General features: G+C 36.4%; 1 protein-coding gene across 1 annotated transcript in view; it reads left to right on the top strand.

Moving 5' to 3' along the window:
* Positions 1 to 15,550, top strand: part of GLIS3 (GLIS family zinc finger 3) — a 211,393-nt gene that overhangs the window by 52,139 nt on the left and 143,704 nt on the right. The window contains exons 3-4 of the mRNA XM_072404214.1: positions 6,831 to 7,038; positions 10,304 to 11,411. Coding sequence (XP_072260315.1) covers positions 6,831 to 7,038; positions 10,304 to 11,411 — 1,316 coding nt within the window. The remainder of the gene's footprint in view (positions 1 to 6,830; positions 7,039 to 10,303; positions 11,412 to 15,550) is intronic.

The following is a 15,550-nucleotide window of genomic DNA, read 5'->3' as shown; positions in this document are numbered from 1 at the left end:
GAAATCTACACTGCTAAAATTGTTCCATGTGTTTTTTTCTTAGATTCAGTTTGAAACTGTTAATGATTAGCATGAACAATCAATGACATTTTTGTTAAGTCATGTACATAGAATTCATTATGTCATTTAATGTTGTTTGTCTGTATGTATGTATATATATATATAAATATATATATATATATATATATATATATAAAACACCTGTGACATATAACCTGCAGGGAAGCTAACAATAACCTAACCTAAAATAAACTAACAATTTGTCCCCTGACACAAAATGTATCTGTGGGCTTTGTGATCTCTCTCTCTTTTCCTATGACTCCTAATTTGTGCAATGACCTGTGATGAGACACAGAATAACAAAACGACCCTGCAGAACAACAGGCATCATGAAGAAAGGCGACGTCCTATCTGCAAAAAGCATTCTTACCTTGCTGATCAACATCCTCTTCTGTCATAAAATCGCTAAGCTATGCATAGGGTAGCGGGAGTTAAGTCATTGCCCCTGATTCATCAATAAAATCCGCACTCGCTGGAAGCGCGAAAGTACGCGCGGCCAGCGATCGCGGTTTACCGCGGTCCGGACTCGAGTGTGCGCGTACACCCGCCTCACTTTCAGTTGCTGAATAGCGCGACGGCGTACGATTTCGGATCGCGAATACGAATGCGCGAGCGATCATCCAATTCTGCTTGATGAATCAGGGGCATTGGCTGTAGGAAGAGGAATGAGTGGAAAGAAAAACATATTGCCTGTGATGGAATAGAATGTATATAAAAATTGCGATCAGAAGTTCAAGTTTATAACAAGCCAAACCCCTTGGGTAAATTTACCAATCCTACTCTTCACTCCACCATCACCCTGTAATTATTTTTACCACGTTGACATCCCTGCACTACAGTGCAATTGCACTAGCCTTTTATTACTAATTTCTATATATTTAACTTCTTAAAAGGTGCTCAGGATAGTGGAGTATAATACCAAAGTCAGGCTGCTGGGAGCCCTGAGCTAATCTTGTTATACACAAAGCATTGAAGACAGGTGCTGGGGGAAAACCCCCTAATTTCTCTTTTGTGTTATGACCTCAGTGAAAAGATGTTTTGCTTACATGTGAATAACAATATGCATTTGTAAAGGAAAAGGTTACAAATTTATATATTAATGTTTAGTAAAATTGGGTTTAAAGATGAGTGCATATACCATTGATTTTTGTAACAAACTGACACCAAGAACATTCATCTTAGCTTAGTTAATGTAATTCAAACAACATTTCCCAACAGCACAAGCCCTCTGAATTTGCAGCCCCTATTACAGTATTCCTTTTCATAGGTGGGTGGTGATGACCCTGTTTTCAGAAGCCTTGTCACTCACAGAAAAGCAATGAGTGGCATCTTTATAATAATCTGGTCCAAGTCAACTTTCTAGGCCCAAGACTTGTAGTGCTTTGGTAGTCACACAAAGGAGCAATACTATTTGAACATAATAATCTCTGGATTCTGGTCAACTGTACCCTGCATGTCTGGGTTAAATATAGACATACAGCTAGCAGAGTTAAGTATTAGGAACTCCTGTACACTAATTCTCTAAAGTACCCTTCACCTTTTACTTATAGGAGGATGAACTAACATAAATTTGTCTCTCTCAGTGTACTTGGTTGTTACTGAAGTGTAAAGAATTAACTAAAGTGTAATGATCCCTGGATGCTAAGTATCCATTTCCAAGCACTGTTGCGTTTTGGAAAATCTTGTTTGTTTTGATATGCACAGTTGCCATAGAAGGGGAATGGGTGCCCAGTCACTATAATAGCAGAAATTACATTGCATGGAAACTTTTGTGTTTTAGCAGCACCCTAATGATTGTTTCATGTGAATTGTTTTACTAGCAATGGATTCCATATGCTCTATTATATCCCTTGTTAGAGAATAATTGGAGTATAAAACTGGTTTGGGGTTATTGATGGAAATATGATACATATAGGGTGCTTTGTCTGTAAATGTTGCTTAGTTAATAAAATGGCCTTAAAAATGCTATGTTACACTAATCATGAACGTTTAATGATCCCCCTTGGTATAATTAATATGTTTTAGGATATTATTATTAGGAATTTAACATAACTAACATAACAAAACTAATTGGCTAAACAGACTAGCTAGTTTTATAACATTTTATTTAATATTTAGGAAAACATTTACACAGTGTCAATTTCTCAATATCTCCTGATCACACATATGGTGTCCTTGTGATAACAAGTACACAATTTCCACAATAATGCTTGCATGGGCTTACCATAGATTTAAATTTGATGAGAATAGCTTTAGGATGTTTTTTGGAAGTCATGTAGGCAGGTTAATGTTTTGCCTGCTATTGGTAATTGTTGACAAATATAGGCTTATTTTGCCATTCCTTCTATACGTTGTTTATTTCAGATTACTCAGAAACAAGCAGTGTTATTACAACATTTTCCCCTTTTGATACCCATTTGACAGTTCATACTCATGTTAATGATGGTATATATTGGCAGTCGATCCTGTTTTGGTTGTAAAAGATAAGCAGTTTGATGATCCAGTTACCATCTTAGTGGTGCCAACAAACCCTCCTCGCTTCCCCTAACCTCCTTACTATGAAAGAAATTAGTATTCTTTATCACTTCAGCATTTACTTTCAAGTTGGAGATAGACAAAAAATAATATAATTAATACAGTAATGATATCAGTGGAATTGGTGTATTACAGTGCCATGGGACAGCCTTCTATATGCACTGTTTTTTCATACTTTATGGTGTGTTCAAGCTGTATGGGGACAATGTAGAGTGCTTAAAGTATATCTAAGCTAAGACAAATGTACTATAATGCAACTTACATAGTTACATAGTATGTCAGGTTGAAAAAAGATATAAGTTCATCAAGTTCACCTAACAGGGAAATAAACATATCCCAGATAGAAAAAGGTCATAGTTGGTCCAGAGGACCAGTCTGTAAGTGTAGTGGTTTAAAAAAAAAACACACTAAGTCATGCAGAAAGATATATATCAACATATTTCATAGAGGAAGTATCCTGTGTAAAGCAGGGGACGCCAACTGGTGTGATCCGCGGCTCTGTGGGTACACCAGCCAGAGCCACTGACCATGTCCCCCATATAGATCGCAGGCACAGGGCAGTGGGCCAGTTGTGTCTCTGAGCCTGCGATGGGAGAGTGGGTGGGTTCTGGTATCATGACATCACTCTGGGGGAAGTTTCTTCCTCTTTGAGTGACACACACATACGCGGTCTGAAGTCCATAAATTTAGTGGTCCTTGAGGTTCAAAAGGTTGGCGACCACTGGTGTAAAGTATAGCTGAATGTCTCCTTAATGACAAACCTTATTCTTTTTAATCAATTTGTTTTAAAATAAAAGATTAACATAATGACAATCTTATTAAGGTTTACTAATGTATCAAAAACCTTGTTTCTGTGTATAGGGATTAATTATCTATGTACATGGTTACATTTTTTATTCTCTTACCTCAGTGCTGAACAAAAACACCAGACTTAGTAATAATTGTAAGCCAGAGACTGTCTAAACTGGGAAGTGTGGAACATTTTTTTTGGCACATGGTACGTTTTTGGGACATTATTTTTAAGTACATGTCCATTATTATTTAATGTGAATAATATGACAAGTACACCTTAACTATAGGAGAATAAGGGTGCTTTCAATGTCTTTTACTGTCAGGATTGCATGTGAACTTGAACATGTGAAAAATGGTTAAAAAGTAATATGCTTTAACTTGTTTTATATATTGTTCTATTAAACTGCCACAAAAACAATGATTTCTCTTTCTGCTTACTCCCTAGTGACAAGTCTTGGTCATTTACTGTATTTAGCTCACAGGATACAACTACTGATCTGCCTTCTCTCTATTCTTACACAATCTCATGTTACTCTTTATCATTGCCAAAAACAAAGCTGGGAGCAAATAACGCCCAATGTCAGGCAGGAGGCAATATGGGATTTCACAAGTGACCCCTACAGATTCTAGGCAATCACTTTCAGAACAGATAATCCACATATATCTGCCAGTATATAGCCACTTTAAGTGTCTATTCAGACCCGGGTTTTAAGTGTTTTGCTAAGATGACAGGTCCTCTTAACCTGACATCAGCAACTTATTTACTTTACCACATAATTTTATTGGACCCTGAAATAATTGTTACAGCATTGACATAAACATCTTCCTGTGAGTTCCAGCATTGTTCTTTTTAAACAAACATAAACAAACAAAACACTTCTCTGTATTATTTTCCACAAATGTTCTGGCAGAATTCTGCTTTAATTTAATTGTGACCACTCAACCACATCTTGGCAGCCTCTGACAATATAACTCATTTTTGGAGATAATGTGTTTGCAGTGTGCATGTCTGTCCATTGTTTGGGAATGATTACATTCTTTTTATCTATATCTGTAATGTTAAAAAAATGCATAACTGATGTTAAACTTTGATGTCACCTTAAGTAAAATTTGCTAATAAGAACTGCAGTAACAAAGTATCTATTACTACTACAAAAACACATGGATATCTTTAAAACTTCAAATAAAACTGATTGATTGTGTGTTGGGAACTACGAGGAATTGTTTTAATTACAAATTTTTTGTTTCCAAAAAAATCACTCAACACAGAACACGTTATGTGTGTGAAATTGTATTGTATTTTTATGTTTTGTTTTAACAAAAACTATAGATTAAACTATAAATTAGCATTAAAAAGTGTGCATTACAGAAAACATCATACATTTTTCACTGTGACAGGGAAAGTCTCATGAATGCCTAATGGCTGGGGTTTGCCTAATGGACTTGCTTAACCTGTAAATGATACCATTTTGGGTGGGATGCGAGAATGGCATGATTCTGTGAGAGTTATGCAGTATTTAGCATATAGCCCCTTTTGTAAAGCAGGAAATGCTACACTTTACTGGCAAGCTTTTGAGGTCAGGCTTCATGTTTTAGGACACCTAGCATGTTGCAAATGCCTGCCGTCTTTATTTACTTTGCCAAGTCACTGGATCCTTTATCATATTTTTACTCCCTAAATGTTTATATTCAGGCTCAGACTAGCATTTTTTGAAGGTATACTATGGTGGTCAACTGTGTGTAGCCACCTCCTAAAAAAATAAAAGAATCCAAGAGTTTTTGTTGGTCAGGACAGGGGGTTAGGGTGCAGAATTACAGCATTACACAGCTTGCATGATCTAGACCAGTAGTCGCCAACCTTTTCAGTCTGGTGGACCACTAAATTTACTGGCTCTGGACCACACATGTACGGGGAGATGTGTGTTCCCTGAGCCTACGTTCTGTACAGGGGACATGGTCCATGGCTCTGGCCAGTGAGTCCACAGTGGGATCCTTCTGATCCCGCTCGGGGGCGCATCAGCCAGACCCGCAGAAAAACACAATTCTCTTGCGGACCATAGATCTAGACGGCTAAGCTCGTACACCAGGTTGTACTTAAACCTCTCAGGCAAAGACTTAGCTTCAGTTCTCCTCCACAGATACCCAAACTCCATCTTTCTTATTAGTGTGTAATTTCCTTCCTGCCTAAATAGGATAATTGTGCTCCTAACAGTCTTAAAGAATTGGAGCACCCAACAGGAACTACTTCAGTCGTTCCAGAGGCTCCTGTCAAAGTTGGGGCCTGAGACTGGCTTGTCCCTGAGCCTTGGCTGGGTTTGGCCCCAATACTGACTAGGCCCTGAACCCTTGACTGGCTGGGCCCCACAGGCCCCTCTTGTTACTGGCTTTGGCTCCCTTTTACTCTAAATCTTCAAATATTTATGCCATTACTTGACCCCACCTCATTAGGCACCAATCTCAGTAACTGGACAGTGGACAAATATCCCCCCTTTGAGATATTAGAAGAAGATGAGTATAGCTTAAACCCACATTTCCAACCAAACTTCACTGAAAGTAATGATGGCAGGGAAGTCTGACACCCAAGTAACTAACATTTTCCAAAGGTGGTTAGCAAAAGCAGTCCCATATTTATATTGAACAGCCTTGCTTTATTCAGTTTCTTTCTCTATTATGACTCTTACTATATCAAGTTTGTTGCAGTGATTGCTATATAAAAGATCTGGCTGTATGGTTTTTTTTTGTAAATGTGGGATTTTATGTCAATTATTCATTATAGTTGCATGCATGTATAATAAGTAAATTTGTTGGTAAATACGAGTTGTGTGAATATTATCTCAATCGTGTTTTTTATACTATGAGGAAATGTGATCCTATCCTAATGGATTTCAAAGTCTGAAAAGAGTACACTTCCTGTAATTTAGACCAATAAGTGCAAATTATTCCATTACACTCATAACCAAGTCTTTCCTTATGTTTACATAATAGTTTTTTTTTTACCAGTTTTTACTTTTCATGAATCAATGAGGTTTATTTACTAAAGGAAGAGAGGCAGTTTACATGAATGTTTACTTTCGTGAATGGTGGATGTTTAAAAAATATAATCTTTTCTTCTAAGCACTGCAATAAGATATACTAAGTTAGTACACTCACAATATTATGGCCTAAAATGTGTATAGCAATGTTTAAATAAATACTAAGTATGTGTTACATCTATAGTTTTAGACTGTTACATCATACTTGTATACATTAACTTAAATAAATACACTTACTTTCCCTTAGCAAATACTAACACTATGTTTTACTACCTGTCCTAAATTTGCACCCTAGAGCACAAACCAAGAGTTTAAATATACCTGTCATTGGGGCCTATATTTGTAATGAACAAAGTACCCCTCTGAGTAATCAAACTATACTGCTATCATAATTTTGATTTTGTGTTACAGGGAGCTCTACCTTTGGGCCACAGAACAAGACTCAAGGAAAAGGCAGCTGCAACAATCTCATGGTCACCAGCAGTCCAATGATGGTGCAAAGACTTGGCCCAATATCTCCTCCAGCAAACCAGGCTGCAACAGCAAGCAATCAGATCAGCCCCAGCTTACAGAGAAATCTGAACCTCCAGCACTTAGCAATACCTCCATCTGATACCAGGTCCTAATAGCTTTTAAACATTACCAGATTTTTTTGCAATGTAATGATAAACTAATGTTTGAACAGATACATTTCCTATATAAATAGCATGAAAAATAATGCAAATATATTTAATTATGGTACCACCTACTAAGCATGGTCTATGATAGTTGTGAGGCATACAGTAGGATTTCCCTAACCCATTCTGTGAGGCTCCCAGCAGGTCATGATTACCGTTGCTCTTCGGAATCACAAGTTAATCAATGAGTTTCATCTTTTACACTAAAATCAATCAAGACAGCTTGGTTACTGCCTTGAAGTCTGGAAACCATATCATTTTGGTGGTCCTTGAGGATTTGAGTTGAGAAACACGGTTATAAGGCATACTGGGCCTCCAGCCTAAATGTTTTTCTAAATGATCTGATCGAAAACAGCGCCTTGGTTGTCTGTAACACCTAATCACATTCAAAATGGCATTTTTCCTCTACTTGGCTGAGAACATAAAAACAAGAATCTGGTGGCTATACACCACTCAGCCAATTTACTTTTAAACACATTTCACATTCTTACGGGCTAACTAAATAAGGCAGGGAGAATCATCAATGAAGATGTTTTTAATATTCTCAGAGTAATATGTGTCATATCAGTGTGTGAAGACAGTAGAGGGTGCTGCAGAATAGTGATGAAATAGAGCTTTATGATGTGTAGTCTCCTACTACCATCAGATTCAGAATAAACACAGGTAAAACCCTATAACTGCAGCTGGTTTAAGCCTTAATTCATATTCATTGTCATTTTATAAAGTATTACAGTGATGTTTCCTTAATGCATTTATTCATTTTAGTTTGTATATTAGGAAGTGTACAAATGTATTTAACTTCACATGAATCTATGTTTTTCCATCATAAAAAGATATATAGGCTCTGCTAAAGATATAAATATTGCCCATCCTAAATGTGTTCTTCATGCATTTTATTGATTTGACGACTACGCATAATAGATAGATTAGATTTACTAATTTCTGTATCTTATTAAGTTAGGTTAAAGTATAGAAAATAAATCACAGTGAGCATTCTATAGATAGAACATGGACAATCGTACTGGGGGAAAAGAGTATAATATAGCATTTGGCATATCCATAGACTGCATATATTGAAAAAGCCAAAGTATAGCGTAAACAATACAAATCATTTTTTTTCGCTTTTGAATCACTAAAACATTTTAAAGTGGACCCAAACTCAAATTTTAAAGTGGACCTAAAATAATAAAATATTGATACGCTATCGTCTTGGGAACATTTACAAATGTTCATTATTTCTGTTTATTTTGCTGCAATACCAACATTTTGTGAGTGTTTCAAAGCTTTTATTGCAATAGAATGGTGTGGAGAATAACTGAGAAGAGCACTTATCTAGCATGCCCTGTTTTAATTACCATTTGCATATCTTTTCTTTCATACCCTAATATTGACAATGATATGAAGAAAGCCAGGTGCTCATAGTTTAAAGGCAGACATTTTCATACTGGCAGAGATACACAAGACAGACATTACCCACTTTTAATTATTACTGTACAGGCAGTGTAGATGCAGACAAAAATAGAGACATCATCAACATGTAGATATCAGCAGTTGCATAAACACTGATGACAGATTGTTGCTGACTGAATGTACCTTGCAAAGAAATACAAGTTGCAAGTAATTTACAAATGTATTATACAGTATTTACACAACAAACACGGACATACAATTTTATTGTTTTACAGTCCAGATGCTTTTGGATCTGAGCACTATATGACTTAATAATTCAAGCATATGATCGTTTGACTAAATCTACCTAAGTTTAGGAAGCTCCAACCTGAGTTTTCCCCCATGTTTACTTCATTTTTTCCCCATGCTTACTACACTTCAGTTTTTCCCCTATGCTTACTACATTTGTCCTTATATGATTTTTGCTCATTTAATGGGTTATTTTGCACAGGTGACCTTTGCCTAAGGTAATTAAATTCTCCAGTCAATTAACCCCCTAACCGCTAAGCCCGTAATTTCTCGCACTAAATATTTTTGCTCTTTTGGTTAAGCCCGTATTTTTTCGCCTGACGCTTTTGGAACAGAAATCTAGAAATCAGTGTAACGCTCAGGTGGTTAAGAACTATTTTAAGTAAACACTGTGCAGGCTTCTAATCATTCTAAAGGTGGCAATGTTTTGTCCTTCTCTCACTTGTAGCAATATATCCTTTTTAGCTATGCTGGCAGAAATCATTTTTTTTTATTTCAGGGTTCATTTACTATAGTAATAGAATTGTATATTTGACCAAGTTATTGTTCAGGTTTCCTAGTGAGTTAAGAGAGGCTTTATTACTGTTCAATTTAGAGACCCACTCATGTGTATAGCAAAACTTGCAAATTGTTGAAATAATGCTTTACAAAGTGAACATGCGTACTGTTTTAGTAAACCAACTCTTCTGGGCTCTAAAGACAACTGGCTTTTTATAGCTCTGCTAAGAGTTATGCGGTAGTTCTTGTGTGAAAAGCAGACTACAGCTCTACTTACTAGCTGACTAGAAAACTTATTTAAATGCAATATATTAGCACTAACATTTTTATTTATTTATTTTTTAGCATCTTTGCTTTAATAGATACAGAAAGCATATATAAAATGAATCAGTTACAAGTTTTCAAAATGGAAATGACAAGTTTCTTCCTCTGTGCTGCCTCTTTGGGTAAACCATGGATTAAATAAACCCCTTTTTAAAATTGATTCCATTTTCATTTTTAAAACCAACAAAGTAGTAGGAAAGTAGGAAAACAGATATAAAACTATAAATTCAAAAAAATATTTTAAAAAACAAGAACAAAGGAAATATACTTTCTATTTTAATTTCAATCTTGTGAGCAGTGTGCATTTTAAACATAGTCTAACCAATTTAAATAGTGGAAAATATAAAACTAAAACATTTCTTCTATGAAAGTTTTGGCAGAGTGCCTTGGGAGGGGTAAAATCAACACGTTTGAGATGTTAGTATAGTGCAGGGATTTATTCATCAAGGCTGATTAATTGTTAGTAATTCATGAACAAGCACACATTGTGTGGAAATGTTCTTTTTGACAGTTTCACTAATTTAGAAGGTATTGTGACCCATGAGAACTAACACTTTCCCATTTGATGTAACTCTAACAATGTACAATGTAAATGATAAAATTGTCTTCTTCCATGTTTGAAAGATTTGTTATGTCCAAAAAAAAATAAAATAACTAAATATATTTTGTTTTTTCTTATCCCCCTAGGTCTTTAATGTCACGAGAATCTCTTGCCTCTACAACATTAAGCCTTTCCGAAAGCCATTCTACAATGAGCGTCAAACAGGAGTGGTCCCATGCATACAGGATCATTCCCTCTAACCACGGCTCTCAGAATAGTAGTGACCCAGGTGACATGCTTAGCATTCCCCCAGGAACATCTATGTCCAATACCAGTGTCTCCAATTCATTACCATCATATTTGTTTGGCATTGAGAACAATTCTTCACCTTATCCTAGTCCTAGGCATTCTTCTCCAAGATCACACTCAGCTCGATCAAAGAAAAGAGCTCTTTCACTGTCCCCTTTGTCCGATGGTATAGGAATAGATTTTAATACTATTATCCGAACTTCACCAACCTCATTAGTTGCTTACATAAATGGATCAAGGGCTTCTCCAGCGACTATTTCACCTCAGCCTGAAGTTTATGGGCATTTTTTAGGAGTCAGGGGAAGCTGCATTCCTCCAACATGTCCTGGATCAAATTCTCAGAAAAGTCTTCTCGCCATCAGTGATAATGTATCTGTTCCGGAAAATGAATACCAACGTATGCAGCTGTTGGAACAAAGCAATTTACATGCTGATGTTATGAACAATATGGTGGTTCGGCATGGCATAGGGATAAATGAAGGACAGACACTGGGAGTTTTAAAGAGTGAAAGAGTGGATGACTTTCCAAGTGGTTCAATTGAAATGTCCTCACAGACTCCTCTTGCCATAGCTGCTTCCTCCCCTCATCAAGGCCCACCACCACCTTATCATGCTCATCAACACATGCACCAACATGACTTGTTAAATCAATCCCACCAACTGTCTCTTCCACCACCTGCGCAAGTTCCCTTACTTGAAGAGGAGGGTGAAATAGATGACTTTAATGGTAAGCACTGTTGCAGGTGGATTGACTGTAGTGCTCTATATGATCAACAGGAGGAACTTGTACGGCACATAGAAAAGGTTCATATAGATCAGAGGAAGGGGGAGGACTTTGCTTGTTTTTGGGCAGGCTGTCCCCGAAGATATAAGCCTTTTAATGCACGTTATAAGCTTCTAATTCACATGCGAGTCCACTCTGGGGAAAAACCAAACAAGTGCACGGTAAGTACTAACAACAAGTTTATGAGAAAAGTTTTGCTTGCAAAGTGTCACAGACTGCAACATGATATAAATTATTCTAGAAGACTATTGTCAATTTATTATTACTGGAAGATGATTTAACTCAGTTTTAAGATTTGTTGATGTTTAAGACATCCAGTGTCAATTCGTTTGGGGTTAATCATGCTTTTTGATATCAGTAAAATTAGTTTTAGCTGTAGAGACCCTTACAACAACAGAGTGAGACCACATAGATTGCCTTGTCTTTAAATATGAACAGACCTTGATAGAAATATGCATGCTACTAAAAATTGTCAGTATGAAGTATGTAAATATGCAGCCTTTCAACTTGGAACTTCTTATCTCTGTATTTGTTCAGGCCTGTGACCCAATGAAGCAAGGGGAAGAGAACAGTGTAGGTTGTTTATGTAATAGCAGATAGGGTCAATGCTGACGTGTTCAGTGTGAAACATGTCTTTAGTAATTCCTGATACTATTCAAAACACAAGAAAAGTTGCATTTTAAGGCTAGTCTTCATAATAAACAGCCTCTGTCGTTATAGAACAAAGTTTTCTTGCACTGTTTTGTCCCTTTATTCTAAAATGTATCTTACCATACCATTGTAATCAGATTCGTTAGACTATTTTAAAAACATGAACACTGACGTAAAATTTGCACCATATTGATCCCAAACCTATTTACTGCACATGAATACACACATAAAGTATTTCTGTATTCTAGTACATCTTGATTTTTACACTTTCTTTCACTCAGTTTTTCCTCCTTTTGGCCATTTTCTGTTTTAAGCTCCCATGTCTTTTTTTTTACCAAAATTGATGGGTATCACTTTTATAAAAAAAATGTGTCAACAAAGAAATCCAAATTTAAAATACTAGGTTTGGCAAAAGGGAATTTTTGGTTTTATGTTTGTTTTGACTGAATAAAGCAAAAACTCTAGGTTGCTAGATTATTCATTGTAAGAGTACTAAATTAATAAATTTTTGCATACATATTTTGGTGGTATGAATAGGATATATTACTTTCTTTTTATGTCTAAATATGCTACTGCATGTGGAAAGTAAGCACAGGGATTTTTTTTTTTGTTTGAACCCTATATTAGCACCTTTTATATATGCTTATTTTTTTATTCATGTAATAGCTTTTTCAAAACAGATATTGTTCAAAAATGATTCTTTGTACTTATTATCACTTATTGGAAATATGAAATACATGTATATTTAAAAGAGCTCACCATCAACAGAATGGATATGTTCTTATCCAAGGATGTTTGAATCACTTTGACAATTGTTCTCAGTTTGACCCAAGGAAATGTTGCAGCAATAGTGGTTCTTAGTTCCCAGTTCTGTGTTCAACTAATAGAGTTGTTAGCAGGATAAAGCCGTTTAGCACCGCTTTCTAATGGCCAGTGAATTTTTAAATCAAAGGGCATAGAAGGCCATTGCTAAGTAAAAGGCTATTCAAGATCATGGTTAAAGGAAAGCCATCTTTGGGGTCAGTCAGTGCATTTCAGGGCAAACCTGCACCCATTTGTCATGACCCTGATAAAGGAGGATAGATTTTCCCTGTAACAACAGTTTTAAAACTGTAAAGTGTTAATATACATCTAATTTCATACATATAGTTTGTTATACTGGTGCTTCCATATATCTCCATCCAATTTCTAATCTTGTTATTCCTTTTTATGAAATCCAGTATTTTAGGAAATAGGAAAGAAATACAGTAGAATAGGTTTACCTTACATTATTAAATTATACTTTGTGTTTATGCTACAGTGTGAGGCACCAATGGAAATACCAAATTTTAGTAGTATCCAGCAAGTGAAACCGATACTTAATAAGTTAAAGAGGCCAGAAACATCTTTGATGACATTATCTCAAAGAATCTTCTAGCTTCTGCGACTGACTCCAGATGAAGGAAAAATTGTCTGTCGGATCTATTTGTTTGACTACATACCCAGGTGTTTAGATAAGTGGCAAGCCCTGCCATAGATTTAAGGTCTTAAGCAAATGCCCAGTGAATTGTTCTCTGATTAAGCCAAGAAATGTCTGTCTGGTTTTAATATTACCTGTCCAATCTTTAAAAAATTTGTAGTTGCTGCTGACATTTCTTTTTTAAACTGTAGGTAGATCAAAAATACTTCATTTTGCCTTTCATCTGATCTACTCGGTATGATTAAATAAATAAAGCTCCCTCTAATATCATTCTTGTTCGTCAAGGGTGAAAATTATGCTGCCTTAACATCTGGTAAATATCAAATGCATCACAGCTCTTAACCTCGCAAGACAGCGGGGTCTTTGAATTGCACATGACAAAACTAGACACAGGACAAAACCCAATGAAAACTGTATGATTGACAGTCATACAAGAATTGTGAAAGCAGCCTGATAGAAAGCTCGGAAATTCAGTCCAGATGTAACTGTGATGGCCCCGGAGAAGCACAGATGCTAAAATTTAAAACTTAATTTAGCAACATTGGCAGCATTTTAACATGTTTGCCTATTTGAAAGTATCATGATCTGTGTTAAATGGCCTATTGGACCTATTTAGACAAGTGGCAGATCTTTGAATGTTGAACTGTTTTCATATTTTGTGTTAACATTAAAGTTTAGACAAGCAGCTAAATGTGTATTTGTCAAATACATATAGTTAACTAGCTTACCTGCCAAAAAACTGGGAATCCTGTTCAGCCAGTTTTGTACTTTATGCATCCCTGACAGGCACAATGCAGGGTACTGCTCAGTCAAAATTATGGAGCTTGATCAACATTGTGATTGGATAATAATAAGAAAAAAGCAGCTTACTGATGAGGTCACCTTTCTGCTTTCTCGTCCTATCTGCAAGCTCCATTTGTAAGACTTACTGCACTGGGCAATACTGTTTTAAAGAGGATCTTTACTTTAACCACTTCCCTTTTTTACTTACGAAATATCCATGTTGCCTAAGATTTACCTTAAATTCATGCCTCACTGTCCTTCTCTGTGGTCCTGTGTTCATCCTTTTCAAGGAAATGACTCCCACCTTTATTAAATGCCTTTCTTGTGAGCCCAGACTGTCTGTGACACTGTCCTTTGTGGTTCATTGTTATGCTAACCTATACTTACAGTAAGAAAAACTATGGATTTGGCACTGAAATTACAATGTGATTGTTGTTCTCTGTTCGTTTGAAGCTGCAAAGATGAATGACATCAGATCAGCACATGTGACAGCACCAAGATTTGTCTATACCTTGAGTTAGGCTCAAAAGTCGAAAAATATGCCAATCCAGCTGCAGTAAATTGCACAGTTCTACATATTGTGAAGCACTGGGACCTAAAGTGGGATGTGTTTAGACAATGTTTATAGTCTGGTTAGTAGGAAGTAACAGAAAGTATGGTCCAGAAAGTAGAAAGAACACAAGATGGCACAGGCTATTAGAGGTATTTTTTTACACATTGCTCACTAAAATGGTTTTGCTTTGAATTTGTTTGTTTGAATTAGCTAAACACAGTTAAATTGATTTTTAGGTAAAACAGTCTCCAAAAGTTTCAGTCAAAGGGAAAGAGCCTCAGGGTTAGCAGATTCTGATACTTTCCAAGTAGAGAAGCCAAATGTGAGATAATACCTATAACAAGCCTTAAGCTACGTACACACTTCCAATTATTATCGCCGAAAAACGAACGACGAACGTTCCTGCACGATATACACGAACGATCGTATAGCACCGATCCTGCACATAGAGGTAACGACACGATCGTTCGTAGATATTGTACACACAATAGATACGATCGTTTAAGCGATAGAGGAACTATGTGCACGACAGGAAAGTGAACGGACGTTCGTTCATCACGCATGCTCTGAACATGGACGATCAACGAACGACCGTACACACGAACGATGTTCAACGATCGTCGTCCAATCCGATCCGCCGGTCCAGTCGTTCGTTTCCAGCGACTTTCCTCGTTCGTCGGCGTCGTTGGTTACTTTTTTACGAACGATTTTTTGCCCAATCGATCGTTCGTCGTTCGATTGGAACGATAAAAATTGGAAGTGTGTACGCACCTTTAGATAGGGATTCTCTATCAATTAATATTGATGTAATGACTGATTGACTATGGTGCCTTTGGGTTCCCCCAGCCTCTTGT

The sequence above is a fragment of the Pyxicephalus adspersus genome, chromosome 3 (genome assembly GCF_032062135.1).
Source record: "Pyxicephalus adspersus chromosome 3, UCB_Pads_2.0, whole genome shotgun sequence".
Taxonomy (NCBI): Eukaryota; Metazoa; Chordata; class Amphibia; order Anura; family Pyxicephalidae; genus Pyxicephalus; species Pyxicephalus adspersus.
The sequence above is the reverse complement of the archived record's forward strand: the minus strand, read 5'-3'. Positions and strand labels throughout refer to the sequence as shown.